The sequence below is a fragment of the Podarcis tiliguerta genome (genome assembly GCF_965153285.1).
Source record: "Podarcis tiliguerta genome assembly, chromosome: 16".
NCBI lineage: Eukaryota > Metazoa > Chordata > Lepidosauria > Squamata > Lacertidae > Podarcis > Podarcis tiliguerta.
Window position 1 is genome coordinate 21,359,418 of NC_139549.1, and position 26,687 is coordinate 21,386,104.

Consider the following 26,687-nt stretch of genomic DNA (forward strand, 5'->3'; position numbering starts at 1 on the left):
ATCCCCTTAGCAAAGATGAGCTAGGTGGGACTGGTGGGAGTTGTAGTCCAAAATGGCTACGTTGGCTGGGACCTAGTGGGAGCTGAGGTACAAAATGGCTGTGCTGGGAGGGGCTGGTGGCAGCTGTAGTCCAGGTTGGCAAAAACTGCTCTAGGGTGCATTTCCCCCCCCCCCTTTTTTGTGAAAAAAAACAGGTGCTGGAACTCATATCTTGGTCAAAGGGTTGTTATAGCAGGATGGATGCCATGAGCAGTAGAAAAAGAGTCAAAATTATTTGGTACCAGTAAGTACTGCCACAAAAAACACCAACTTACGTATTTCCCCCCCTAAAATTATAAATAAAATATCGTTGTGTCATAAGAATCTTATTACAGCAGTTTGCATTGATATAAAAACATAAAACAACAATACAGTCATAACTCAGAAGTCGAACGGAATCCGTTCCGGAAGTCCGTTTGACTTCCAAAATGTTCAGAAACCAAGGCACGGCTTTCAGTTGGTTGCAAGAAGCTGCTACAGCCAATCAGAACCTGCGTCGGACGTTTGGGTTCCAAAGAACGTTCACAAACCGGAACACTCACTTCTGGGTTTGCGGCGTTCGGGAGCCAAAATGTTTGATTCACAAGGAGTTCGGCTTCCGAAGTACGACTATATAAAAATATAAGTAATGATGCTTATTATTAGCATTTCAGTGTGTATATGGCCCTTCATCCTGAAGGAGCCCAGGGCAGCAAACAAACCAAGAATGAAACATTCCTTGAGGTAAAATTAAAAATCTAGAAACGGTTAAAAGTGTTATAAAGTCACTGGTCCACAGGGTTGCCAGGAACAAGATATTTTAGCTGCCAAATGCCTCGGTAAACAGGGATGTTTTTGCACCTCGCCAGGGAGGGCATCGCTCAAAGGGGGAGACCCTGTCATGGCTCAATGGCAGCACCACCAGCAAAGTTTCAGCTCATTGGGCCAGTGCAGAGGAGGCTGGTCTGTTGGAGCGAGTGGGGCACTGCCCCACCTGCCTGCCTTTTTACATAAAAACCAACCCATGGGATGGGCCCTGCTGCCAACTTCCTCCTCTCTGTTTTGCCGTTGTGGAACTGAGCAAGCAGAAGGATGGGAACAAACCAAGAATTAATTGGCTTAGCCTGCCGTTGCCTCTGGCGCCACCTACTGTTGGCCTCCCTGCTTTCTGCCCTATCAGCAAACACCAGTCATCATGTCACCGTGGTCTCTCGCCTGGACAGCTTCCAATATATCTTTCTCTCTAGACCTGGTAGGTAATGTTTTCTCCTCCCTCCAGTGCCCCCAACGCCTTTTGCCCTTCTTTTCCAGGAGCGCTCCTTTCCATGGGGTTTGGATTTGTGGAATACAAGAAACCAGAGCATGCTCAGAAAGCCCTCAAACAGCTACAGGTAATGGCTGAACGCCTCTTCTCTTCCACATGCAGAGAGTGGGGACTGTAGCTTGTTAAGAGTGCATGCTTGGTGTGCTGAAGGTCCTGAGTTCAATTCTTGGCCCCTCCAGTTTAAAAGGGACCAGGCAGCAAGAAAGGACTCTTCTCTGCCTGAGAGCTGCTGCCAGTCAGAGTAGGCAGTACTGGAGTAGATGGACAAATGGTCTGACCTGGCGTAAGTCTGCTTCCTAAGTTGGAGAAGGGCCATGGCGCAGTGGTAGATCATCTGCCTTGCATGCAGAAAGTCCCAAGTTCAATCCCTGGCCTCTCCAGATAGCGCCCTTGCCTTGAAACCCTGGAGGGCCACTGCCAGTCAGTGTAGACAATACTGAACTAGGTGGACCAGTGGTCTGATTCTAGATATAAGGCAGCTTTGGGTGTCTTATACTTGGAGGTCTCTTGCATTCCCCCCTTAGCAGTCTTTGCTTTCTTACAGGGTTGCTCCGTGGACGGTCATCAGCTGGAAGTGAAGATCTCCGAAAGAGCTGTCAAGTAAGTTCCTAACTTGGGAGTTGAACCTAGAATTGTAGAGTTGGAAAAGGGACCCCAGGGGTCATCCAGCCCAACCCCCTGCAGTGCAGGAATCGAAACCTGCTCCTGGTCTGAGAGCCAGTGTGGTGTAGTGGTTAAGAGCGGTAGTCTCGTAATCTGGGGAACCGGGTTCGCATCTTCGCTCCTCCACATGCAGATGCTGGGTGACCTTGGGCTAGTCACACTTCTCTGAAGTCTCTCAGCCCCACTCACCTCACAGAGTGTTTGTTGTGGGGGAGGAAGGGAAAGGAGAATGTTAGCCGCTTTGAGACTCCTTAAAGGGAGTGAAAGGCGGGATATCAAATCCAAACTCTTCTTCTTCTTCTTCCTAGCCTTGCCCAAACTAAAGCTCCTGCTTTAAAAACAAAATCAAACGAACCTGAATTTATTGAAGTAAATGAAACAAATCAATGCAATAAACATAATAGAGGTGCAAATAAACTCCCCAGCAGTGCAGTGTATCCGGGAGAGCCTTAATTTCACGTTGCACAATGGAGAGGGAGTCCTGTCTGTGTGTGCATTTGCGGTATATAAGATAAAACCCCACCAAACAGCATGTGGTTTTTTTCCAGGGCTTGTAGGCCTTTTATGTTGCCTTTTCAGCTAGTGCTAAACTCGCCAGAGTCGTGCATGCTCTAGTTTTCTCCCGCTTGGACTACTGCAATACTCTGTACGTGGGGCTACCTTTGAAGTTGACTTGGAAACTACAACTAATCCAGAACGCAGCAGCTAGACTGGTGACTGGGAGTGGCTACCGAGACCACATAACACCGGTCCTGAAAGACCTACATTGGCTCCCAGGACGTTTCCGAGCACAATTCAAAGTGTCGGTGCTGACCTTTAAAGCCTTAAACGGCCTTGGTCTTGTATACCTGAAGGAGTGTATCCACCCCCATCATTCAGCCGGACAATGAGGTCCAGCACCGAGGGCCTCCTGGCAGTTCCCTCCCTGCGAGAAGTGAGGTTACAGGGAACCAGCCAGAGGGCCTTTTTGGTAGTGGCACCCTCTGTGTGGAATGTCCTCCCATCAGATGTCAAGGAAATAAACAAGTACCTGACTTTTAGAAGACATCTGAAAGCAGCCCTGTTTGAGGAAGTTTTTAATGTGTGGTGTAGTGGTTAAGAGCGGTAGTCACGTAATCTGGGGAACCGGGTTCGTGTCTCCGCTCCTCCACATGCAGCTGCTGGGTGACCTTGGGCCAGTCACACTTCTTTCAGCCCACTCACCTCACAGAGTGTTTGTTGTGGGGGAGGAAGGGAAAGGAGAATGTTAGCTGCTTTGAGACTCCTGAAGGGGAGTGAAAGGCGGGATATCAAATCCAAACTCCTCCTCCTCCTCCTCTTCTTCTTCTTCTTCTTCTAATGTTCAGTGTTTTTAATATTCTGTTGGGAGCCGCCCAGAGTGGCTGGGGAAACCCAAACAGATGGGCGGGGTATGAATAAATGAATTATTATTATTATTATTATTCCACATATTTTTATACAAACTTAAAAGCTGGTTTTTGCGTTTGGGGGCAGTTGAGGTTCTGGCAGCCGCCACCATCCACGTCAGGAGTTCCCAAGAGCCGAAACCTTTCAGTGGATTCTCCTATTTTATAGACATGTGGAGTTGGGCATCTTTTGCCAGCTGGCTTTGACATCTATCCTGCCACTTCACCCCAGGGTGGTGATCTTGGCTGGAGCAAAGCTGTACATCCTTGGACCCCAAGGAAAATTAGCAGTGCCGACATTGACAAAAACTCCTGTTAGTTGGGGAGGAGGCATATCCTGGGGGTGATGGAGGGATGAGCCCACCCTTGTCTCTTTTGATCCACCAGGTCAGCTGTGGTCTCGGCCCGGAAGAAGCAAACCGGCAAGAAGCAAAAGAGCTCCAAGATCTTAGTGCGTAATATCCCCTTCCAGGCAACCGTGAAAGAAATCAGAGAGCTTTTCAGGTAAGGAGATATTTCTTGTAGCCACATTCAATGTCCCATGTCTTGGAAGTGCGACAGTAGGGATTTGTTGATTCTGTTCGTGTTCAAGTCACCTAGCCCAGAGCGGGACAAGGGCAGGTGTTGCTTAGCAACCAATCACTGCGGCATGATCCACACATAGTGTGCTCTGATTGGCTGCGTAGTTCTGAGGGAGTTTTATTTTTATACATTTCGTTGAATGTATTCCTGCTATGAACAAGGCCCAGAATGAGACAGACTTACACCCCTGTCTTCTTGTTTCCCCCTCAAGTTATATGCTGTTCTTGTTCAGTTGGCTCAGTACAGTTCTATCACGATCGTCTTTCCTTTCTTCGGACTCCCGCCTGTGTTATTTCACTGGCTTTTGCTGCACCCTGGACTAGCAAAGGGCACGAGCTGTGGCTTTCGTTAGCCAAGTTGAACTGGCTGAAAACAAAGAGGGGTTGCCTTTAACAGGGTGTTGGGGTGGGTGTAATCTACCACTGCCTGTTGTGGAATCGAGTGCTCTCGTTCAGGGTTCCCGCCACAATCTCTTCAGTGATATGCTGTTCCACCTCTGCACCCCCCGGTTTTCTGTCTCTCCCTTACAGTAGTCTGGAAGAGACCCCATTATTGGGTTGGAAAAGAGAGACCCCCCCTCTCCCTGCCACCCATCTGATGTCCTTGGGAGCTGCTGCTGATCAGTGTTGACAATATTGAGAGAGATGAACCCATTGGCCTAATTCGGGGCATCTTCCTCCCCTCGATTATGCCCTTCTGGAACTGAGCGGGGAGGAGGATGGAGCCAAAGCTAGCATTAGATGGCTCTGCCATCTGCCATTGCTTCTGGGTCCACCTCCCTGCGTCCTGCCCCACCAGTCCCAGTGCACACCAGCTGCCGCGGATTGTGATTACCTTTGGGGGACCCCTCCCTTTCCCCTTACCTGGCCAATCCCCTGGCAACGCCTCCGCAGGCAGGATTGGGCGATTGGGGTAAGCGGAGACCTCCAGGTATCCAGCCTGGGGAGGATAAAGCCAACCCGAACTACCAGGAGCCGCACTGGGATCCAGGGGGCCACGTGCGACCACACAAAAGGTGCCCCCCCCCATTTGATGTGAGGAGCAGTCATTGCGTGGACAGGTTTAGTCCCCTCAACCCCAGGCGACCCCTGAGCAAAATAATGACTCAAGACAATGTGTTATGGGATTAAAATTGGCCACAACTTTATTAAGTTTCAGATGTAAGGAGACCTTGGCTCAGGCACTGGGAGTTTATCCTTCCAAGTCCCCAGCCGGGGAACTGGGAGACTTCAGGGTTATCCAGAATGTGTGGGGATTGGGCTGGCTCTGGAGAACGTGTGTTCAAGCAGAGAGCCAGCCCCCCAGTCTCGCCGCTGTTGGAGGGGAGAGCAATGACAACCTCTCGGTATATGGCCAATGCCTCCCCCCAAGTCCCCTTTAACGGGGAACCCTGGTATCACCGCGGCTCTATTCTTTTTACACCCCTGTGAATAGAAGGGTTGTGTGGGTACCAACTGCTCTTCCTTTGCCGGACCGCCAGGGGGCACTCTTAGCCTTTGCTGGAGAGGAGAGCTCAAGCTCTGCCTGGAAGGCTCTTTGCTAGGCAATGATAGCTGCCGGTGGAGGTTAAAGGCTCTGGTCAGGTGGAGGTGGGAGAAACCAAGGTTCTTGTGTGTGCGGAAGCTGGCGTCTGTTGCCTTAACCTGCATCCTCAGAAATGGTTGTTGGCCTGGGCCAGGGATGCTCCCCCCTGCATTGATGATGGGAATGGCTGGAGAGACATTTCCTTTCCTCTGTGGCCAGTCACTATTTTTTTTCCCTTCCATATGAGCTGGAGGAAATGCTCATTTCCCCACCAGGATTTGCAAGCTTACAAATTAGCGGGGGAGGGGAGATGGCCGAGGGAGAGGAAGCACAAAACGCACAGAGGATTTTGCTTCCCAGCTCGGAGCCAAAAGGTTGCCCCCTCGCCTTTGTACCTTTCTCAGAAGCCACAAGCGTGGCTCAGAGCATCTCAGTGGGACCAAAAAACGCATGTCCCATTTTCTCATCCTCCAGAGCATTTTAATTTTTATTTTTTTTAGTTTTGTCTTGTTGTTCCTGTGCTGACAGTGTGTAAAGGCTGAAGACTTAGAATTTACCCAATGGTTTGGTTTTGATTTTGATTTTGTTCGGGGACCTTCTGAGTACATGCCACAATACAAAGACCAGCACCCCTTGCCCCCTGCCTCAGGCTTCTTGTCTCAGCAGATGTGAAACCCAGGAAAATTCAGGACTGGTGTCAAATCTCTCTCTTGTATTTCCTAGCGGGTGACTATTTCTGTCTCTTTTGCAATGACTGCTGCATTTTGAACTAAGTGAGGGTCGGAGGACTGGTGATGGCTGCTTTGCCCTTTGACTTCTCTGCCTGCTCTGAAAGATGGGGGAGAAGGCTCCCAGGCGCAATGAGCCGAGAGGGGCATCGGTGGAGACCTTCCCTTTTGCATGACAGTGGCATATACCCATCCCTTTTTTTGCTTTGCGTATCTGCTTGTGGACAGGAGTTAGCAGTAGTCTTGCAGTGTGTGTGTGTGGGGGGGAGAAACATTGGGAATGGGGAATGAGGAGTTAAAGAGTGCTTGGCCAGTGTCCCATTTTAGAAGAACCAGGGGGTGGGGGCTGCTTCCTTGCTTGCTCCCTTGGCTAACCACCAGTTAGACTGTGTGCAAAAAAGGCTCCTCTGAGCATGTGTGGAGTGCCTTTCCCTCCCCCATTGAGTAAGGGAAAGTCAAAGGCAAGAGAGCAAAGTTGGCAGGAGCAGAAGCTTCATTCAGTCCCCATCCCACGTTTAGAACTCTGGAACTCAGCACGATTCTAGTGCAGGTGTAGCATGGAGAAAAATGAATGAGGTAGGAAAATGTAGTCTTTGGGATCAGAGGTTATTTTAGGAGCCAGGGAGGAAAGCCACTAGGTAGGGGGGTGGGTCATAGTTCAATATCAGAGCACTTTCTCTGCACGTAGACCCCAGTTCAGTTCTTGGCATCTTCAGGGGAAAAGGATCAGGTACCAGGTGACAGGAAAAGACCCTTCTCTGGCTGAAACTCTGGAGAGCCACTGCCAGTCAGAATTATCAATGCCCGGCTTGATTGACAGGTGCTTTGACCTGGTTTAAAGAACAAAGGAGGATCTCCAGGTGCTTTAAATGGTTTATTATGAGCCCAGAGCATTTTTACGTGGGGTGGGTGGAGGGAAATCATTTATCAGCATACAAACAACATAAAGGGAGGGTAGAGATAATTGGTTCGAAATACAATAGAGGAAAACTTGGAAAATGCAGAGCGTTGAAGGAGGAAGGTGGAAGAATGGCACTCTTTCTCGCTTCATCTTTCAGGTCTATGTGCTTTTCAAGGCTCAGGTTAACTCTTCCGGGTGAGGCTCTTGCTCAGATCCCTACCAAAGTGAATTGCGTGGGCATTTTCTCCCTCTTTTCTGTCTCAAGGGGTAGGGTCTGTGTGTGTACAGGAGCGGGTGAGAGAAATGACCAGAGTGGGTGGCACCCCCGTGGTACGACCTCAAAAATCCAACTGTGCCCATTGACCTAAAACATGGATGACTCCTAGAGCAAGGACTCTAAATGGGTGGAGCTGTATGTGATTCTCAGGGACCCTCCTGCATGCCACACCCTCCCCCCTTGAAACTTTGCGCATTGAGCTTGTAGGTCTGCAGGACAGTGCTACCCATGTTCAGCTGAATGTGCTTGGAAATCGCCCCTTTGATCAGGAACCTGAAAACTTGGGAGAGGATGAAACCTTGGAGCGCCATTTCCCATCATTGTAGACACTGTTAACTTAGATGGATTAATGGTCTGGCTTGGTATAAGGCAACTTCCTATATTCTCATGTGATTTTATGGTGAGAGCATGTGTGAATTTTGTATGGGACCTAGACCCCGGGAATCTCACTCCCATTATCCTGGGTTTCTGTTGGTATGGGGGTGGGGAACCAGGTTTTCTTTTGCTTGTGCGTGGCTCCAGGTAATATCAACTGGTAATTTATTCTGCTTTTATTTGCTTATTTGGAGTTTTAAGGATTTGGGAAATTTCTGACTCTTGTGAAAACCTCTGCCTTTTACTGTTATTAAGCTCTGCGCATGCAGTCTGTGATTGCTGGCTTTCATGCTGCATTTCGATTCTATGGTCTATGTCTTTTGTTACCTAATTGTGTTCTTAACTTCTGCTGAAGTACACGCAGAGATCTTTTGTCATTGGACAGCATCTAAGTATCTTAAACAAATAATTGCTCAGCTGTGTTTGGCGGTTTAGGTAGCCGTAGCTTAGACCAATATTATTTTGCTTAAAACATCGAAATGTTTATTGTCATTTATTTATTAAAATGCTTGAAGATCGCTGTTCATCAGAAAAGAAATCAAAGCGATTACGACAGAGGTATATATCTATACCATGAAAAACCATGTAAACATTTAAAATCAGATATCGAGTAACTGTTACGTGCAGATGTTTTCTGAATTGCCCGTGCATATAAGCTTGGCGATAGAAAAGCTTTCAGCAGGAGTTTAAAGACTAAAGCAGAAACACTGTTGGCAGAGTATTCCACAGGACTGCCAAAAATCTCAGTGGTCGAGTTTACATGTAAGGGTTAAGCCGATCCCTAAGGTACCCTGGACCTAAGTTGTTCAGGCTTTGTAGTAACACAAGACCCTGAACCTGTATTGGTGGTAGTTGGGCAGCCCGTGCAAATATTTTGGCAATGGGGTCAGCTATGTGCCCCATCAGCTCTCTGGCCACCATGTTCTACATCAGCTGGAGCTTCCAAACCAGGCCCAAGGGCAGCCCATTGCAATAGCAAACCCTCCACGTGTCCCTATTTTCCAAGGACATCCTTGATTTAGAGAAGCCATCCCAGTTTCTGTTTTGATCCCGGAATGTCCCGCTTTTCCTTAGGATGTCCCTATTTTCATTGGAGAAATGTTGGAAGGTATGGAGTTATCCGACCCCCAAGGCATCCAAAGGAAACCTTGTACAGTGGTGCCTCGCAAGACGAAAAGAATCCGTTCCGCGGGTCTTTTCGTCTTGCGGTTTTTTCGTCTTGCGAAGCAAGCCCATTGACGGAGTAGCGCTATTAGCGCTATTGGCGATTTAAGGGCTAAAAACGGCTTTTTAAGGGGTGGGGGATTAGCGGTTTTGCTGCTAAAATGCTTTTAGCAGCTTAGCGATTCAAAATAAGGGGTTTTGGAGCAAAAAAAAATATTCAATTTTTTTCGTCATTTTTCGTCTTGCGAAGCAAGCCCATAGGGAAATTCGTCCTGCGAAGCGCCTCTGCAAACGGAAAACCCTTTCGTCTTGCGGGTTTTCTGTCTTGCGAGGCATTCGTCTTGCGGGGCACCACTGTATAGGGAAGGGTTGGGGTTTTTTGTTAAAAAATGTTTTATTATGTTTTTATATATGTTGGAAGCTGCCCAGAGTGACTGGGGCACCCCAGTAAGATGTGGGGGATATAAATAGTAAAATCATCATTATGTAATGGGACGTCCCTATTTTCATTGGAGGAATGTTGGAGGGTATGCAGTAGTCCAGCCACAAGGTTATGTTGACATCTGCAGGTGCTGGACTGGCCTCGTAAATGGACTGGATGAGAGCCAATAAAGTGAAGCTCAATCCAGAATAGGCTGAGGCACTGTTAGTGCCTTCATCAGGTGTCTGAGATGTAGCCTGCTCTTAATAATAATATTAATAATTTTATTATTCATATCCTGCCCATCTGATTGGGTTGCCCCAGCCACTCTGGGCGGCTTCCAACGTATATAAAAACATAATAAAACTTTAAACATTAAAAACTTCCCGATACAGGGCTGCCTTCAGATGTCCTCCAAAGATTGTATAGTTACGTATCTCCTTGACATCTGATGGGTGGATGTTCCACAGGGTGGGTGCCACTACCGAGAAGGCCCTCACTGCCTCGTTTCCTGTAACCTCACTTCTCGCAGTGAGGGAAACACTAGAAGGCCCTTGGAGCTGGATCTCAGTGTCTGGGCTGCTCTTAATGCTGTTGCACATCCTCTGAAGAGTGGGTCCGTAACTTGGGGCTACTGCTGGATCCATCTCTGTCGCTTGAGGCTCAAGTGGCCTCTGTGGCCCAGCTGCACCCCTTTCTGGACAGGGATAGCCTAACCTCTGTGGGGCTTCCTCTGAAGACAGTTTGGAAACTTCAGCTGGTGCAAAATTCAGGAGCTAGGCTGCTCACAGGGGCAAGGCAGTTTGAGCATATAACGCCAAACCTGGTCTGACTGCACTGGCTGCCAGCTAGTTTTTATTCTTCTCTTTTTTGTTCCATGCACAGAGGAGCCCAGACCCACAGATAACAGCCTCGCTCCAGAGAACAAGGAGTCTTGCTGTCAGTTGTTTGTGCCGGGCAGCTCCTTCACTCTGGGCTTTAGAGCAAAGATATATATTCCAGAAGAGCATCTAAACAAAACTCAGCAGTGGCTTCGTTTCCCTCCTGCAAAACACACGCACACTGAAATGAACACTTCTCAGAAGTAGTTTTTCTCCTCCTGCGGTGACTGCAATCGAAATGGCAGTGGGCAAAGGATTTTTCTAGCTGGCAGCAGAATTGAAAACTCTCCCTGGTAGTTTTAGGTGCAAATGCAGGTAGACTGTGGCTGAGTTCTTAAAATGCCTAATATATATTTGTGGCGTGTGTGTGTGTCTTCAGCCAAGCTCTGAGACAGCTGGCACCAGCTGGTCCCATTCTGGCACGGACAGACCAAAGTCGAAAGACTCAGAGGCAGGTGATGTTGTCAAAGGTAGGCTGGCAATCAGGTTCCCAATCAGCAAGGGAAGGCGAAGCAAGGGCAGTCAAAGAAAGTAAGAAGAGGGTTCTGGATCAGGCCAGTGGGCCCATGTAGACCCAAACTCTGTTCTCACAGCGGCCAACCAGATGCCGTGAGAAACCTGCAAAGCAGGACCTGACAAGAGCTCTCTCCCCTCCTGCAGTTTGCAGCAACCGGTTTTCAAGTGCATCACTTCTTTCGACCACGGAGGCAGAGCACAGCCATTGTGGCCACTGATAACCCCTTTCCTCCATGAATTTGTCCAATCCTCTTTTAAAGCCATCTAAGTTGGCAGCCGTTGCTGCCTTCTGCAGAAGCGAGTTCCATAGTTTAACTAAGAGCTGCATGAAAAAGTCCTTTTTTCTTATCCTCCCTGAATCTTCTGCTTTGCATGCGGCTCCAGGCATCTCCTAGGTTAGGGTTGGGAAGAACTCCTGCCTGAGAGTCCAGGGAGCTGCTGCCAGTCAGTGTAGTAGTAGTAGTAGTAGTAATAGTAATAATAATAATAATAATAGTAAGAATAAATATTTTATTTATACCCCACCCATATGGCTGGGTTTCCCCAGCCACTCTGGGCGGCTCCCAACCGAATGTTCAAAACACAATACATCATTAAACATTAAAAACTTCAATAAACAGGGCTGCCTTCAGATGTCTTTTAAAAGTAAGATAGTTGCTTATTTCCTTGACATCTGATGGGAGGGCGTTCCACAGCGAGGGCACTACTACCGAGACGGCCCTCTGCCTGTTTCCCTGTAACCTTGCTTCTCGCAGGGAGGGAACCACCAGAAGGCCCTCGGAGCTGGGGGTGGAGACGCTCCTTCAGGTATACAGGACCGTGGCCGTTTAGGGCTTTAAAGGTCAGCACCAACACTTTGAATTGTGCTCGGAAACGTCCTGGGAGCCAATGTAGGTCTTTCAGGACCGGTGTAATATGGTCTCGGCGGCCACTCCCAGTCACCAGTCTGGAGAGCATCGCCCAAATTCGCAGAAGACATTACTGATATTCATTGGATGTCTAGGCATTCTAGCGTCATGAGAAAAGAGGAAAAACTTTTCTCTGTCCACTTTCTCTACGCACTGCACAATTTTATCAACTTTTGTCACGTTGCCTCTTGGCTCTCCTTTTCTCTAAACTAAAAACACTGAGACATCGTTCATTTGCTCATCGTCTTTTCTCTGTGGAAGGTGGTGCTGGTTGGGTCCATAGGCAGTGGGCAGGTGAGCAGGCAGTGGAGACAACAGAAGGAAGAGAGGGTACGTTCACTCGGAAGGAGAAGAGACCCACAGGTAGAGAGCATCTTCTTGCCCAGAGACCCCCATTCTCGCACCCAACTCCCAACAACAACCAGGGACCGTCGCCAACGCTCCCCACAAATTTCCCAAACTTGGCAGTGTTCATGCCGTGGCCCTGCTAGAGAGCTGTAGCAGTGCAAGGGTTAAAAGAGGCGAACGGAGGAAACAAGGTATTTCAGGCTCTCATTATTCACTGCCAGCTTTCCCCAAAATGGTATTAATTTCGTGCTGTCACGCAGGACTGCATCGTGTCTGTTGCAGTGGAGCCTAGCAGGGGCTGGGTGGGGAAGGTGCACCCGGCCTCCCTGCCAAATGGATGCTTTTTTTCTTTCTTGCTTTTTTTCTTTCTTGAAGGAGCAGCTTTGGCTGTTTTTTTTAAAAAAAGGGGGGGTATTTATTTTGCTTCTTCCCCATCCTGAGTACCTTTAGTCTGGGAAGCTGGTGGGGTTGGGTGCCCTGTGTTGCGCTTCTCCCTTCAAATTCTCCCCCCCCCCCTTAGCTACACAACTGGTTATTCCAAAATTTCATGGCGGGTTGCAGGGAAGGCGTATCCTCTTGAGAAATTAGGTGCTGTTGTATTTTGCAGTGGTACCTCGGGTTACATACGCTTCAGGTTACAGACTCCGCTAACCCAGAAATAGTGTTTCAGGTTAAGAACAGAAATCGTGCTCCGGCGGCACGGCAGCAGCGGGAGGCCCCATTAGCTAAAGTGGTGCTTCAGGTTAAGAACAGTTTCAGGTTAAGAACAGACCTCCGGAACGAATTAAGTACTTAACCAGAGGTGCCACTGTATTTGCATTTAACCTCCTACACCAAGGTAACACCCAGCTCCATATATTTATCGGAGAGGAGTGAGGAACCCTGTGGGACAATGGTTCCCAATGGGCTAAAGTGCTGTGGGCCCCCGCTTTTTCAAAAGCCAAGCCATGGATCCCCTACTTTTCAAAATTTTGGTATCTCTGTGGTAGTTTTTGTTATGTTACGTGAATGGTGCCACTGACCCCCTGTGGTTTGTGGAGCAGCACTTGGGAACCAATTCTGTAGGAGACTATAACACCCGCCCTCATAAGCTGCTATGTATGGTCTTTCTACCCCTTAAAAACTCCCCCCTTTGTAGCCTGCAATTTTACCTATGGTTCCATGAGGACTAGAACCTTGTCTACATGGCTGTACGGAGAATGAGTAGTCAGCATGCTGCTCTCTGGATGTGGGACTACAACTCTAATCATCCTTGACTGTTGGCCATGCTGGCTGAGGCTGATGGGAACTTGAAGCTGCCATTGTATTGGCTAGCCCTGGTATAGAGAAAGACCAGTCCGATTTTCCTACCTCTTCTGCATACATCTATTCATGTTCTCATCCCTAAGCATTTACTGGGTTGTCCTATGTTTTGGCTACAGGTAGGAGATAAAATCTTCTTTCCTTTATGTAAACAAAAACTTCCTGTATGAATAAAGCAAGCATATTAAGGAGAAGAAAACAAGCATATCAAGGAGAAGATTAAATCTTTTCCCGTATCTGTGTTTGTATTTTATATATGTTAGCTGACAGTACTTCCTGGCATTGCACAGGAATTCTTAGAAACCAAAAAACACTGAGATTTATACGTGGATAATTATTTGTATAGCTTCTTAATAGGGCTGGGCGATATATCTTCCAAAACTGTTTTGAAGTTCATATCTTGATATCTGTTTCATATTTTTTGACATGGCAATATATTGTGAATCATGTTGTGTCGTCCAAAACCGGTTTCAAGTCCATATCATGATATGGGTTTCATAATGTTTGACCTGGCAATATATTGTGAATCATCACGTGTGCATGCTATACAAAAATCACAATGTGGGAGAAACCGCGAAGCCAGACAATGCCTCTACATAGCTCTATCCTTATTTCAGACTTTGTGATCTATTGGTATATCATTATGTTTAGCTGATGATATATTGTGATATTGAAAACCAGATATTGCCCAGCCCTACTTCATAAGGCCAGGGGGACGATGACACCTATTTTCATTCTAAGGTTGTTGGGTATGGCATATAATCTTGCCAAATTTTGTTAAAAGCATTGGAGTTTTGAAAGGTTGGGGTCTGCCATCTTGCTTCAAAATGGCATCCAATTTGTAGTCAAACATAGAGGATAACCTGCTCCTCAGTCTCAGGAACCATCACGCCAAATTTTGTTACGATATCATTATGAGTTGTCTGAATGCATAGGAATTAGATGGACAGACAGACAAAGAAACTTCGAAATCTATGGATGATTATAGATGTGGATGATTGAGCAGGATGTTGTAGATGATAGGCATGAATAAGGTCGGCTTTGAATTTGACCCGAAGAAGCTGAATGTTAGGAGATTCAAGATAGGCGAAAGCAAGTTTGTCACACACTGCGTTGTTGAACTATGGAACTCACTTCCACAAGAGTTAGTGATGACATCCAAGACAAACCTAGACAGCATCTTAAAAAGCAGAGACATCACCTTGCTGACAAAGGTCCATATAGTTAAAGCTGTGGTTTTCCCAGTAGTGATGAATGGAAGTGAGAGCTTGGACCATAAAGAAGGCTGATCGCCGAAGAATTGATACTTTTGAATTATGGTGCTGAAGGAGACTCTTGAGAGTCCCATGGACTGCAAGAAGATCAAACCTATCCATTCTTAAGGAAATCAGCCCTGAGTGCTCACTGGAAGGACAGATCCTGAAGCTGAGGCTCCAAGACTTTGGCCACCTCATGAGAAGAGAAGACTCCCTGGAAAAGACCCTGATGCTGGGAAAGATGGAGGACACAAGGAGAAGGGGACGACAGAGGACGAGATGGTTGGACAGTGTTCTCGAAGCTATCAGCATGAGTTTGACCAAACTGCGGGAGGCAGTGGAAGACAGGAGTGCCTGGCGTGCTTTGGTCCATGGGGTCACGAAAAGTCAGACACGACTAAACGACTAAACAACAACAGCCACAATGGCTGCCTTCTACCTTCCCTGGCCAAGCCAGTATGCTTCTGAAGACCAGCTGCTGGTCTTCAGCAGTGGGAGAGAACTTTTTCCCCACCCTCACCACCTGCTTGTGGGCTTCCCATTGGGGCACCTGGTTGGCCACTGCGAGTGACCAAGATGCTGGAGTAAATAGTCCTTTGGTCTGAGCTAGGAGGGCTGCTCTGGGCTTCTTATGGGCTGGATTTGTCCACAACAAATCTCAGAATCCGGCCTCATTTGGTAAGCCACGACCTCTCAAAGCTTCGATTCCCCCACCTGCATAATGGAAACAAGAGTTGATCTCTTCTGTAGGGATGTTTGGAGCACCGACACAATGTCTTCAACTATCTCCCTGTGGCGGCCACCACTCTTCCTTCCTCCACCTGGTACCTCTTTGTGTTTGTGTGTGTCGACCTCCACCAACGATTAAGTGTTTATGCCGCATCTTTAACATCTGCTTGGATATTTCCTTTTTATCCCTAAGCTACTCAAATTGGGGGGTGGGGGGTGAGCAGCTACATCCCCACACCTTTCCCCATGCCCCCTTGTTTTGTATCTCATTTTCGCACTATCATCGAGCTCTTCCCCCTCCTTCTCCAGCTCCTGTTTGCAAGTCTGTTTTGACAGCTTCTGTCAGTAAAGTGCAGCTGGCTGCCATCACCTCTTATTGGCTGCAGACACCTCTGGCATCATGCTGAATATGATTAAAATCTGATTAATGGCGGAGGGGAGGAGGCGAAGTAGGTGCTCCCCACCCCAAACAAGCACCTTGCAACACCACCATCTTAAACTGTTCCAAAGGCCGCTAGGGCTGTTTGTATTTCTCCAAGTGCTGGGGCCCAGAGAAGAAATAAACAAAAGGATGTGTGCTAATGGCCCCTGGATAGTCTTTTCACATCATTGATTTTGGGGGGGTGGAGTTGAGACTGATAGGTATAGCCAACATGGCGGAATACAAGTTCCCAGTGTTCCTAGCCAGCATAGACAGTGAAGCTAAGAAGACATTTGCTGCTGGATCAGGCTGATGGCCCACCTTGCCAGGCATCCTGTTCTCAGAGTGACCAAAAAGTGGTAAGGCCTCAAAGCAGGAGGTGAACATAGCTGTCATGATGGTGATGATTATTTGTATCCCACACACCTGACTGGGTTGCCCCAGCCGCTGTGGGAGGCTTCCAACATATATAAAAACATCATAAAACATTAAACATTCACAAGTTTCCTTATATAGGACTATCTTCAGATGTCTTCTAAAGGTGATATAGTTACTCATCTCCTTGACACCTGACATTCTAACAGGGCGGGCGCCACTACTGAGAAGGTCCTCTGCCTGGTGCCCTGTAGCTTCACTTCTTGCAGTGAGGGAACCACCAGAAGGCCCTCAGTGCTGGACCTCAGGATCCGGGCTGAATGATGGGGGTGGAGATGCTCCTTCAGGTATACAGGGCCAAAGCTGTTTAGTGCTTTAAAGGTCAGCACCAACAATTTGAATTGTGCTCGGAAACATACTGGGAGCCAATGTACCGTATTTTTCGTCCTATAGGGCGCACCGGCCCATAGGACGCACCTCATTTTTTTGGGGGGGAAATGAATAAAAAAAAATTATCCCCCCCCCCCAGCTGCGGCTGCCGCCCCAAGCCTTGCGGACACCCACCAGAAGCAAGGAGAGCCCTCCTGAGGGCTCCCCGTGCTTCGGGCGGCAGGCTGCCGCCCCAAGCCTCGCGCGCTCGGCGGGACCTCCCGTCGGGCGCGCAACGCTTGCGGACACTCGCCCGAAGCACGGGGAGTCCTCCAGAGGGCTCCCCGTGCTTCGGGCGGCAGGCTGCCGCCCCAAGCCTCGCACGCTCGGTGGGACCTCCCGTCGGGCGCGCAACGCTTGCGGATACTCGCCCGAAGCACGGGGAGTCCTCCAGAGGGCTCCCTGTGCTTCGGGCGGCAGGCTGCTGCCCCCAAGCCTTGTGAGCCCGTGGGAACTCCCACAGGGCTTGCAAGGCTTGCGGATAGCTTCCTGAAGCCTGGAGAGCAAGAGGGGTCGGTGCGCACCGATGCCTCTCGCTCTCCAGGCTTCAGCGAAAGCCTGCATTCGCCCCATAGGACGCACACACATTTCCCCTTCATTTTTGGAGGGGAAAAAGTGCGTCCTATGGGGCGAAAAATACGGTAGGTCTTTCAGGACTGGTGTGGTATGGTCCCTGTGGCTGCTCCCAGTCACCAGTCTAGCTGCTGCATCCTGGATTAGTTGTAGTTTCCGAGTCACCTTCAAAGGTAGCCCCATGTAGAGTGCATGGATTTGTCTAATCCTCCTGGATCAGTCCAAAGGCCCATCTACCTCAGCTCCCTGTTCTCACAGTGGCCAAGCAGTTACCCGTTCATTAAAGAAATCAGGGTGGTTTGCAACAGCCATGCATAAAGCCATACAAATTTTAAGATCAGAAATCAGCTGTTGTGGAAAGAAGTACTCTTAATTGCCTGCATAAATAAGCCTGACGCCATAGCAAAGTTTTCAGCTGGCTGTTGAAAATTGAAACAGAAGGCGCCTGCTGAATCTCTATTGAGTATTCCACAGGATTGGGCCAATGACAATAAAGGCTTGGTTTCTTGTGGCTATCAAATGAGCCTCGCTAACTCAGGGAATGGACAACAATGTTCCTACAGATGATCTCAGTCATCAAACTGGGATATAAGGGTACAGATGGTCCCTACGGCGCCCCAGACCTAAGTTGTTCAGGGCTTTGTAAATTAATGCATGTTAATTGCAGAAAAGTCGAAATTAATAGCAGTTGCTCCTATATAGGCACAAGGAAAGGTGTGGTCCCTTTTTAGTACCATATTATAAAAACTGTAGAATAATGTAGAGTGCATTTTTTTAAAAAACATCTGTCAACTAACAATATCATAGATCATTCTAACATCTGTATTATTCTATAAGTGGTTCCTTTTATTTTATCTGTTAAGAAGGTCAATGTACTTGGTGCTGTTTAGGAATTTTGAGAAACCACAGAATCAGTGCAGTTTTGATTCACAATCTTGGTTCAAAATGGCGTCCAGTTGTATTGCAACATAGACGGAAACCTCCTCTTTTCTCCCAGGATTTTGTTATATAATCAGTGGCGTTTTGAAAGTTTAAGTCTGCTATCTTTTTTTAAAACGGCACCCAGTTGTATAGAAACATTAGGGGGAAAAACCCTGCTCCTTGATCTTAGGAACTGCCATGGCAGATTTGGCTATGATATCTCGAGAGCTGTCCAAATGCAGAGCAAGCAAACAACTTTCCAAAATATGTAGTAGACGTTACTCGGAAAACCCCATTAAGAACGATTGCCTCTGTGGCAGATGAGCTAACGACAGAGAATTTTTTCATTTCTCTTCTAAGGCTGTGCCAGATCTTTCTGGCTCCAGTTCAGTTTTCTGTGCCCATTTTCCTGGCTTTGAAGCCCTGAAGGAGAGAGCGAGCAACCTCTTCCTTTTCTTTTGGAGAATTATTTCACATTCCAAGATCTTGCCATTTCTTTAATGGAAATGCTTAATGAGAATCCCCACAACCTTAGTGGATTTGCATTTATTTGATCTTCTGTGCACGTTTTCCCCATTCCCCTCATTAAAATAATTAATCTAGCCAAAGTCGTTTTCTGGAATTATACAAAGTAAAGTTCTTCAAAGTCTACTTAGTTTAAAGAAAAAAGAAAGCATCATTTAATTTTTGATAAGGACACCTCCCTCCTAGTTTCATTCTTTTGCAATTTGGTCACTATACAGTTTGACCCCCATGTGGCCACCTGGCTTCTTTAAACTTGTCTTCAGTTTCAATGAACAAATCAGGTGTGGATGGGCGTAAGTAACCTGTTGCATTGCATCTGAACAATTACTCACTGCTGAAATTCCCCAGAAACTGCTCCTGTAATATCTAGTACAATGACTCCCAAACTGTATTCCAGGGTGAGTTATTCAATTAAAGATGAGCCCCAGTTGCCCATCCAGAGGCGATGAGCCTTTGATAACTGCATTGCAGGACATTGGACTAGATTGCTTCCACCTCTAAAGCTCTTGGATCCTTGTCATGGCAGGGGTGGTCATGGCTCCTACTGGGATCCCAGCATCCCAGCCCAAATCCCAGCTACAGGACTAAGTGGTCCCAGCTCAATATCCACGGGCAGCTTCCATGTCTTTGCCACTTTATGCAGCATGGCACCGACCACCGCCAGCCGGGACACCCTCCTTGGCCCTGGGTGGGGAGACCTTCTGGCTGGCTCCCCTGCCATGCCACCTCGGGAGCCCTCGCCGACGTGTAGCGCATTGCCATCAATCTTACAGCAGCCCCCTCCCATGATTCCTGAAGACCAGAATTCCCCACCGGTGGTGGGGCAGAGACTCACCCCCCTCCAATGATGGTTGATGAAGGGGACGGCAAAGGTGAGGGTGGCGCCACCAGCTGTGTTGATGGTGCCACAGTTGACAGTTCAGTTGGTGACATGGAGGGGCCTGTGGCCACGCCCCCTCCTGTCCCCCCTCCCCACCCAATCCGGGTCATGGAAGCAGGGTCCGGTCCAGGTTTGATTCACCTTGGCCGCCTGTTTGTAGTCTTAATATGCCTTCATTTCTCTGGTTATTAATGTGCTGGGCCCGGGGGTAACCCGAGCAACACGGTCCAAGTCCGGTCCCAAATCCAGGGGTTCCGCGAGGAGCCAGTCTGACAGGGCCAAGGCAGGACATGAGGCAGGAAACCAGGCAAGGTCAGGCACAGGGTCTTAGGCAGGTACTAGCAAACAGCAATGTTGCTCCTGCAACCTGGGGCGGGATCCGACAGCCCTTTATCTTTGTCGGGGTAACGGCCGGTCCTGATCCCCCGGTGACTCACCTCCCTGTTTTACCCGAAGGCGAGCACTCCTCCTGCGAGTACTCAGGTCTCTCTTTCTCTCAGGCCTTAGTCTCTGCAGCTTGGGAGATGTCGGTGGGTTACTAGACCCAGAAGCCGCCTCAGCTTCTCCTGACCCAACTGGTAGTGGACCAGCTTTAAGTGATTGCCCAGCTGAAGGCAATGAGGTATTCCCCACATCTGGAGCCAGGGCAGGCTCAGGCCCCTGACTCGGCCCAGCTGGTGCTTGCTGCAAGGGAACTTGTGCCGACTGAGGCTCTTCGGAATCAGGCCCCAGACTTGGTTCAGATTTCGCCTGAGGCAAAGGATCCAGTGCAGACTGAGACTCCTCTGGCTCCGAGCCTGAGTCCCAGGCCTTCACAATTAAGTGCGGAGCCTCCAAAATACCCCTTTCGTTAGCTATGGGCACAGAGGCGGAGGGAAGAGAGTCTTGTGCTGGCAGGACAACTGAGATCCCTTGGGCAACACCACCCAGCAGCACCCACCCCATTCGCCCACCTCCTCCTTGGTTAAATTATTCCGTGGGAGCCGCTCTGGAGTGCTAAATTACTGTGACAGTTGTAGCAACGCAGACGTACCTGTCTCTGCCTGTCATTCTCCGCTCCAGCTGCGGTTGAGAAGCTGTCAAGAAGTAATCATTCGGGGAGTGGGCTGTTGGAGAGGGTGGCGGGCAGGCAGGGGCTGGCCGGGAGCTGAGACAATGCAGCACGGATTCCAATTTTGAGAAAATTGGCCCAGGTTATTAAGTCTTAGGAAGCTGCCTTATATTGAATCTGAGCATTGGTCCGTCTTATCTTGGCATTGTCTTCACCAAGCGTGGGACACTTTCTGTCCCTCCAGATGTTGCTGTACTACAACTCCCATCATCCCTAACAAGCAACCAGGGATGATGGGAGTTGTTGAGCAGGCATAGGCAAACTCGGCCCTCCAGATGTTTTGGGACTACAACTCCCATCATCCTTGACCAGTGATCCCGTTAGCTAGGGATGGTGGGTGTTCCAAAACATCTGGAGGGCCAAGTTTGCCTATGCCCTGTTGTTGAGCAACATCCAGTGGGCCAAAGCTTCCCCATATAGTGGTCTAGGGTTGCCGGGAGGGAGGTGTTGGTGGAAGACCCATCACTATTTCTGCAGCAGAGTCCCTGTATCCAGCATTCCAGAGCCACCCAAACAGCATGAAAGGGGAACATTTCATAGCCACTGAGAAGAAGCCTTCTCACCCTTCATTTGAACCCTTTGATTGGAGCCAATCAAAGGAGGAGAGTCAGCCGCTGAGGGTGGGCTCCTAGGACCACTCTGGGGGAGGTATGCTCCAAAGCTAAGCCTTAAGGGGCACTGAAAGCAGAAGGCGTCCAGTGTCAAGAGAAAGGGGTGCAAGTTCTCTCACGTACAATGGGACTTCAAGGAAAGCACAACTTAAGTTACTCTGAAAGCAGATATTGGAGCACTCTAAATCGTTTCTCCAGGTTCACGTTCCAGAAAAGAGTCGATCTAGCTGAAAGGCAACACATGGAGATCTGTACAGGCATCCCATTCGTGTCGCTGCGAAATAAATAAATAAATCGGCTTTCCCTTTCTTGGGACTGCTGCCTGGAAGTTGCTTGGGAGTGCTGCCCAAGTGAGGGGAGGTGGCACAGAGTGTGAGGTGCCTTTTCCATGTCCACATGCCATTCCCGGCACCCCTTGCTATTAAAGTGGGATGTTCCTCACTTTATGCCATTTCACTTACACGTGCGGTGGCCCCGGAACATTACAATGCATCCTTAAATGCTGTTATTCTGCAACCATAAGGTTGCCGTATAATATTAGAAGGGGTGTTGCTGTGACCATCGCAAGCATACCACTGCATTTCTGTCCCCATGCCTGCTCTGCAGTGATGGGCAGCTGTTCTCTGGGCTTTCAGGCAGGAGGCTTCTAAAGCAACCTGGAGAGGCTGGGGGTTGAACCTAAAGCCTTTGGTGTGCAATGCAGATGCTCTACCACTTAGCTCCTGCCCTTCCCTAAACAAACATCCAAGCACACAATTCAGACTGTGAGCTGCCAGTGGGTTGCAAGGGGACTAGCAACCTCAGACCTGATCTAACAATTGCACCCAGCCCAACCCATGCCCTCCAGTTGCCCACATTTCCAGAGCAACATCTGCACCTGCTTTTGACTGCTTACTCAGACATCAGATCAGCTGTTGAATCACAGCCCCCTCCCCTCCCCAGGATAACTGTCCCTCTGAAGTCTGGATGGTCAATCCAGCAAAATGCATGACATGTGGGGAGATTTGAACATAGGTTCTCCCCAGTCTCGGTCCGACTGGCTCTCAACTGATGACTGGCAGCTGCCTATGTGTGAACTGGCTCCACCAGAGAGATATCACACTTTTCGCTGAGGAGAGGCAGTGTGACAGCTTTGCCAGTGGTGGTGGATCTGCGATTACACATTCACTTATGCATGTCATCACTTGGGGGTGTGTGTGTGTGTGTGTGTGTGTGTGTGTGTGTGTGTATTAGTATTCGTGTGTTCTTTCTGCAACACCACCTCAGATCTGTGTTCCCATTTCTGTTTAATCCCCTTTCCCCACCCACAGGTTCTCTTGCTCCCCCCCCCCTGTAATCCTGCAGAGTTAGCTATTGCAGAACTGCAAAAGGGCTGCAGCTCAGAGGTATTCTGAGGGACGCGGGTGGCGCTGTGGGTTAAACCACAGAGCCTAGGACTTGCCAATCAGAAGGTCGGCGGTTCGAATCCCCACGATGGAGTGAGCTCCCGTTGCTCGGTCCCTGCTCCTGCCAACCTAGCAGTTCGAAAGCACGTCAAAGTGCAAGTAGATAAATAGGTACCGCTCCGGCGGGAAGGTAAACGGCATTTCCGTGCACTGCTCTGGTTCGCCAGAAGCGGCTTAGTCATGCTGTACGCCGGCTCCCTCGGCCAATAAAGTGAGATGAGCGCCGCAACCCTAAAGTCGGTCACGACTGGACCTAATGGTCAGGGGTCCCTTTACCGTTTACCTGCTGGGTCAGGCCAGTGGTCCATCTAGTCCAGCATCCTGTTCTCACAGTGGCTAACAAGATTTCCATGGCAAGGTCTCAAGCAATACATGAGCGCAAGAGCACTTTCCTCTCTGGTGGCTTCCTGCAACTGGTATTCAGAAGCATGACTGTCCCCCAAACACGGATGCAAAGCACAGCATCCTCATCATGGCTAGTAGCCATTGATAGCCTTATCCTCCGTGAATTTGTCCAATCCTCCTCGAAAGCCATTGGAGGAAGTCATGCTTCAGAAGAACCAATTGCTAGAAACCACAGTCAGGAAGAATCACTCTTGTGGCTCGGGTCCTTCTTGTGTTCTTCCCACTGGCCTGAACCAGAAGATTTTAACCCAGATTCTGACATTTGCTGTGGACAAACACACTTACGCACCCCCCCCCCCCGAAATAATAAGAAGCAACAAAATCCCTCCTGCATCAGCCCAAAGGCCTATCTAGCTCAGCATTCTGTTCTCATCGCTAGGGCTGGGCGATGTTAGCTTTTTAACATCATGATGTATCACTAGCCAAACATTGCAATACAGTGGTACCTTGGGTTACCTATGCTTCAGGTTACATACGCTTCAGGTTACAGACTCCGCTAACCCAGAAATATTACCTCAGGTTAAGAACTTTGCTTCAGGATGAGAACGGAAATCGCGCAGCAGCGGCACGGCAGCAGCGGGAGGCCCCATTAGCTAAAGTGGTGCTTCAGGTTAAGAACAGTTTCAGGTTAAGTACAGACCTCTGGAACGAATTAAGTACATAAGCCGAGGTACCACTGTATAGTGATATGCTATGATGTTGAAAAGCAGAGGGAGGAACAAGCAGCATTGACCGCCCGGCCTCAGTTCCCTCCACCACCAGCGTCCGGCACAGGGAGGAAGGAGGCAGCAGAGAAGGCAATGAACAGACAAGCCTCACCCACAATATACCTCGGAGTGAGGGCGCCATTGCTCTCTGGCCCTCAAAACGATCATGGGCGATGTATCAGGCCTACTTATCACTGCCACATATTCTCTCTCTCTCTCTCTCTCTCTCTCCCTCTCTCTCTCTCTCTCTCTCTCTCTCTCACTCTCTCTCTCTCTCTCACACACACACACACCCTACCTCACAGGGTTGTTGTGAAGATAAATCAGGGTGCAGAGTGCTCTCTATTTTTGAGAGAAATATCTAAATGTGATAAATAAGGACAGAATCATTTGGTCTGGGGCTTGAATTGAAGATTAGAGAGTAGCTCCACTCTCTTTCTCCGATGTCACCTGCTTTCTTAGCTGCATGTTAAAAAAAAAAGAAGAAAAAAAAACTTGTCGGCAAAAAGTGTCATTTTTCGTTTCCTGCCACCCCTGGCAACTGGTCCCATTAACTAATCCGACTGATTGTTCATATTCCCGGTAGGTTGAAAAGAGACCCGAATCTACACTTCATTTGCAAGACCCTCTGCTGAGTGTGCCGCTAATGACCGTTCTAATTATGATATCTCACGGCTGCCTTTTTTTTGGTTATTTTATTCAGAGGCTGCCCGATCCTTGCTTGCCTTGTGACACCTCGCCAGTTTCGGGGAACGTGTGTTGCAGGATGAATGAAAAACGGGTCAAAAGTGGGAGGGAGGGAGAGAGGCAGAAATAGAAGGTTCTACTGGAGGGGGGTTTTTAAAGGCAGCACTCATGCTAAGCGTGCCACTCTTTCTCTTCCCCCATCACCCCTGTGGTAGCTGTGGCGGTGGTAGGGGCTGTTTATTTCATTCACAGAGCGAGGGATAGAGGGAGAAAAGAGAAAGACTGCTTTATACCATAATGGTCTCTAAAATGGATGAATGAGTCTCTGCCACGATGTGTTGCCTGAAAAGTGACTAACAAAAATAAATTTGTTTATTAAAGAGTTTCTAAATACAGTAGATATAGGCAGAGATAAAGATACCTCGAAAGAAAGAAAAAACCTACAGTACCAGACGAAGCAATAAAACCTCCAAAAAGCAAAAACACGGCCGCTCACCGTGAACACATCTTAATTATCAGGCACTTGGCCACCAAGCTTTTGCAAACAACCCAGTCGAAGAGGCGTGGTTGCTTATGTTCCCCTTCTGAGTAGAAGCAACGGGGCATTAGGATAGTGGCTGCAAGGGGCAGGGCCTTCTTAATGGTGGCTCCATATTTGTGAAACTCCCCCTCAGAGGTACGCTCAACTCCCTCCTTGTTTTCTTTCAGCTGTGATTTGAAGATTTTCAATAAGCAAATCTGTTTCTCATTCATTTGCGTTGCTGTATGCCAGGGGTGGGGAACCTCAGCCCCGAGGGCCAAACGGAGCTCTCCGGGTTTCCATATCTGGCCCTCGGGACTCTCCTCGGGCCACACCCCTTGTCAGAACCTTCTTCATACTCTCCCAGATTTTTTGCCTGACTGGGACGCATTCTTAAACCCCAGTGGTGTGACTATCTTGCTTGCTGTTATGGGAGCATAGAAGGCTGTGTGTATAAAGTGGCCTGCTGTACAAAGGTAACATTTTCACCCACTGCTCTGGCCACTTTTGCCTCTGGCCACCCCACCCATGTGGCCCTGGAGGTCTTCCTAGATGGGAATGTGGCCCTTGAGCTGGAAAAGCTTCACCGTTGTTTTCATTAAGTGTGAGTTAGCGTTTTGTAATTGTGTGTGTGTGTGTGTGTGTGTGTGTGTGGCTGGCTTGTTTTGCTTGTTCTAATGGTGAATTTTTGATGTTTGCCTTAAAATGTTTAAATACTGATTGCTATGCTGGGAAGATGTTTGCACTTTGAAGGTGGCTGAGAAATTCCTTAAACTAATCATGAAAGAGTGGGGAGCATTTTTTGGCAAAGAGCAGAACTGGAGAAGGTTTGGAATTATAGAATGGTAGAGTTGGAAGAGACCCTGAGGATCATCTAGTCCATGGGTAGGCAAACTAAGGCCCGGGGGCCGGATCCTGTCCAATCGCCTTCTAAATCCAGCCCGCGGACGGTCCAGGAATCAGCGTGTTTTTGCATGAGTAGAATGTGTCCTTTTATTTAAAACGCATCTCTGGGTTATTTGTGGGGCATAGGAATTTGTTCACCCCCCCCCCCAAAAAAATATAGACCGACCCCCCACAAGGTCTGAGGGACAGTGGACCAGCGCCCTGCTGAAAAAGTTTGCTGACCCCTGATATTAGTTTAACCCCCTGCAAAGCAAGAATATGCCGCTGTCTCTTTTGGGGATTGAACCTTCAACTTTGGCGTTATCAGCGCCATGTTTTTACCAACTGACACAGAAGAGCTACTTACAAGGCAGGCAGCTAACTCCCATCTTCCCCAGCCCAACATGGCCCATCAGGGATGATGGGAGTTAGGGTCCAACAACAGATCAAGGAACCAGTGGGTATGAATCACCTTCTCTGAGGGTGAAAGGTTTAAATAGTTTGTGCCATTTTAAGAAACTGAATTACATTTATTTAAAGCATTGTTAACTCTGAAGCTTCATTAGCAAGGCAGTCCCTTCCCTCAGGTTGGCAGAAGAGGAAAACGGGTTTGGAGGGAGGAGGAAAAAAGTAAGCATGGGCACTAATTCTTAGGTGCAAGGTTCTTGTATAACCAGCTGGAGTAGAAACAGTTCAAAGAGAGGAGGAGCCCAGTGTTAGAAACTGAGATGTGAAAGCTACGAGCTAAATGGCACATTAAACCTAGGTTATGCGTGCAACAATGGAATGTCTAGGCACGCTTTTTTAATACAGTGGTACCTCAGGTTAAGTACTTAATTTGTTCCGGAGGTCCGTACTTAACCTGAAAC

General features: G+C 48.5%; 1 protein-coding gene across 2 annotated transcripts in view; it reads left to right on the forward strand.

The window, feature by feature from the left end:
- The window catches only part of RBM19 (RNA binding motif protein 19), a 97,964-nt gene that overhangs the window by 25,237 nt on the left and 46,040 nt on the right, over positions 1 to 26,687 (forward strand). The window contains exons 19-21 of one of the 2 annotated variants that reach the window (XM_083417450.1): positions 1,330 to 1,409; positions 1,887 to 1,942; positions 3,799 to 3,915. In XM_083417450.1, coding sequence (XP_083273576.1) covers positions 1,330 to 1,409; positions 1,887 to 1,942; positions 3,799 to 3,915 — 253 coding nt within the window. Of the gene's footprint in view, positions 1 to 1,329; positions 1,410 to 1,886; positions 1,943 to 3,798; positions 3,916 to 26,687 lie in introns of those variants that run through there. The other variant, XR_014505950.1, reaches the window with a different exon arrangement.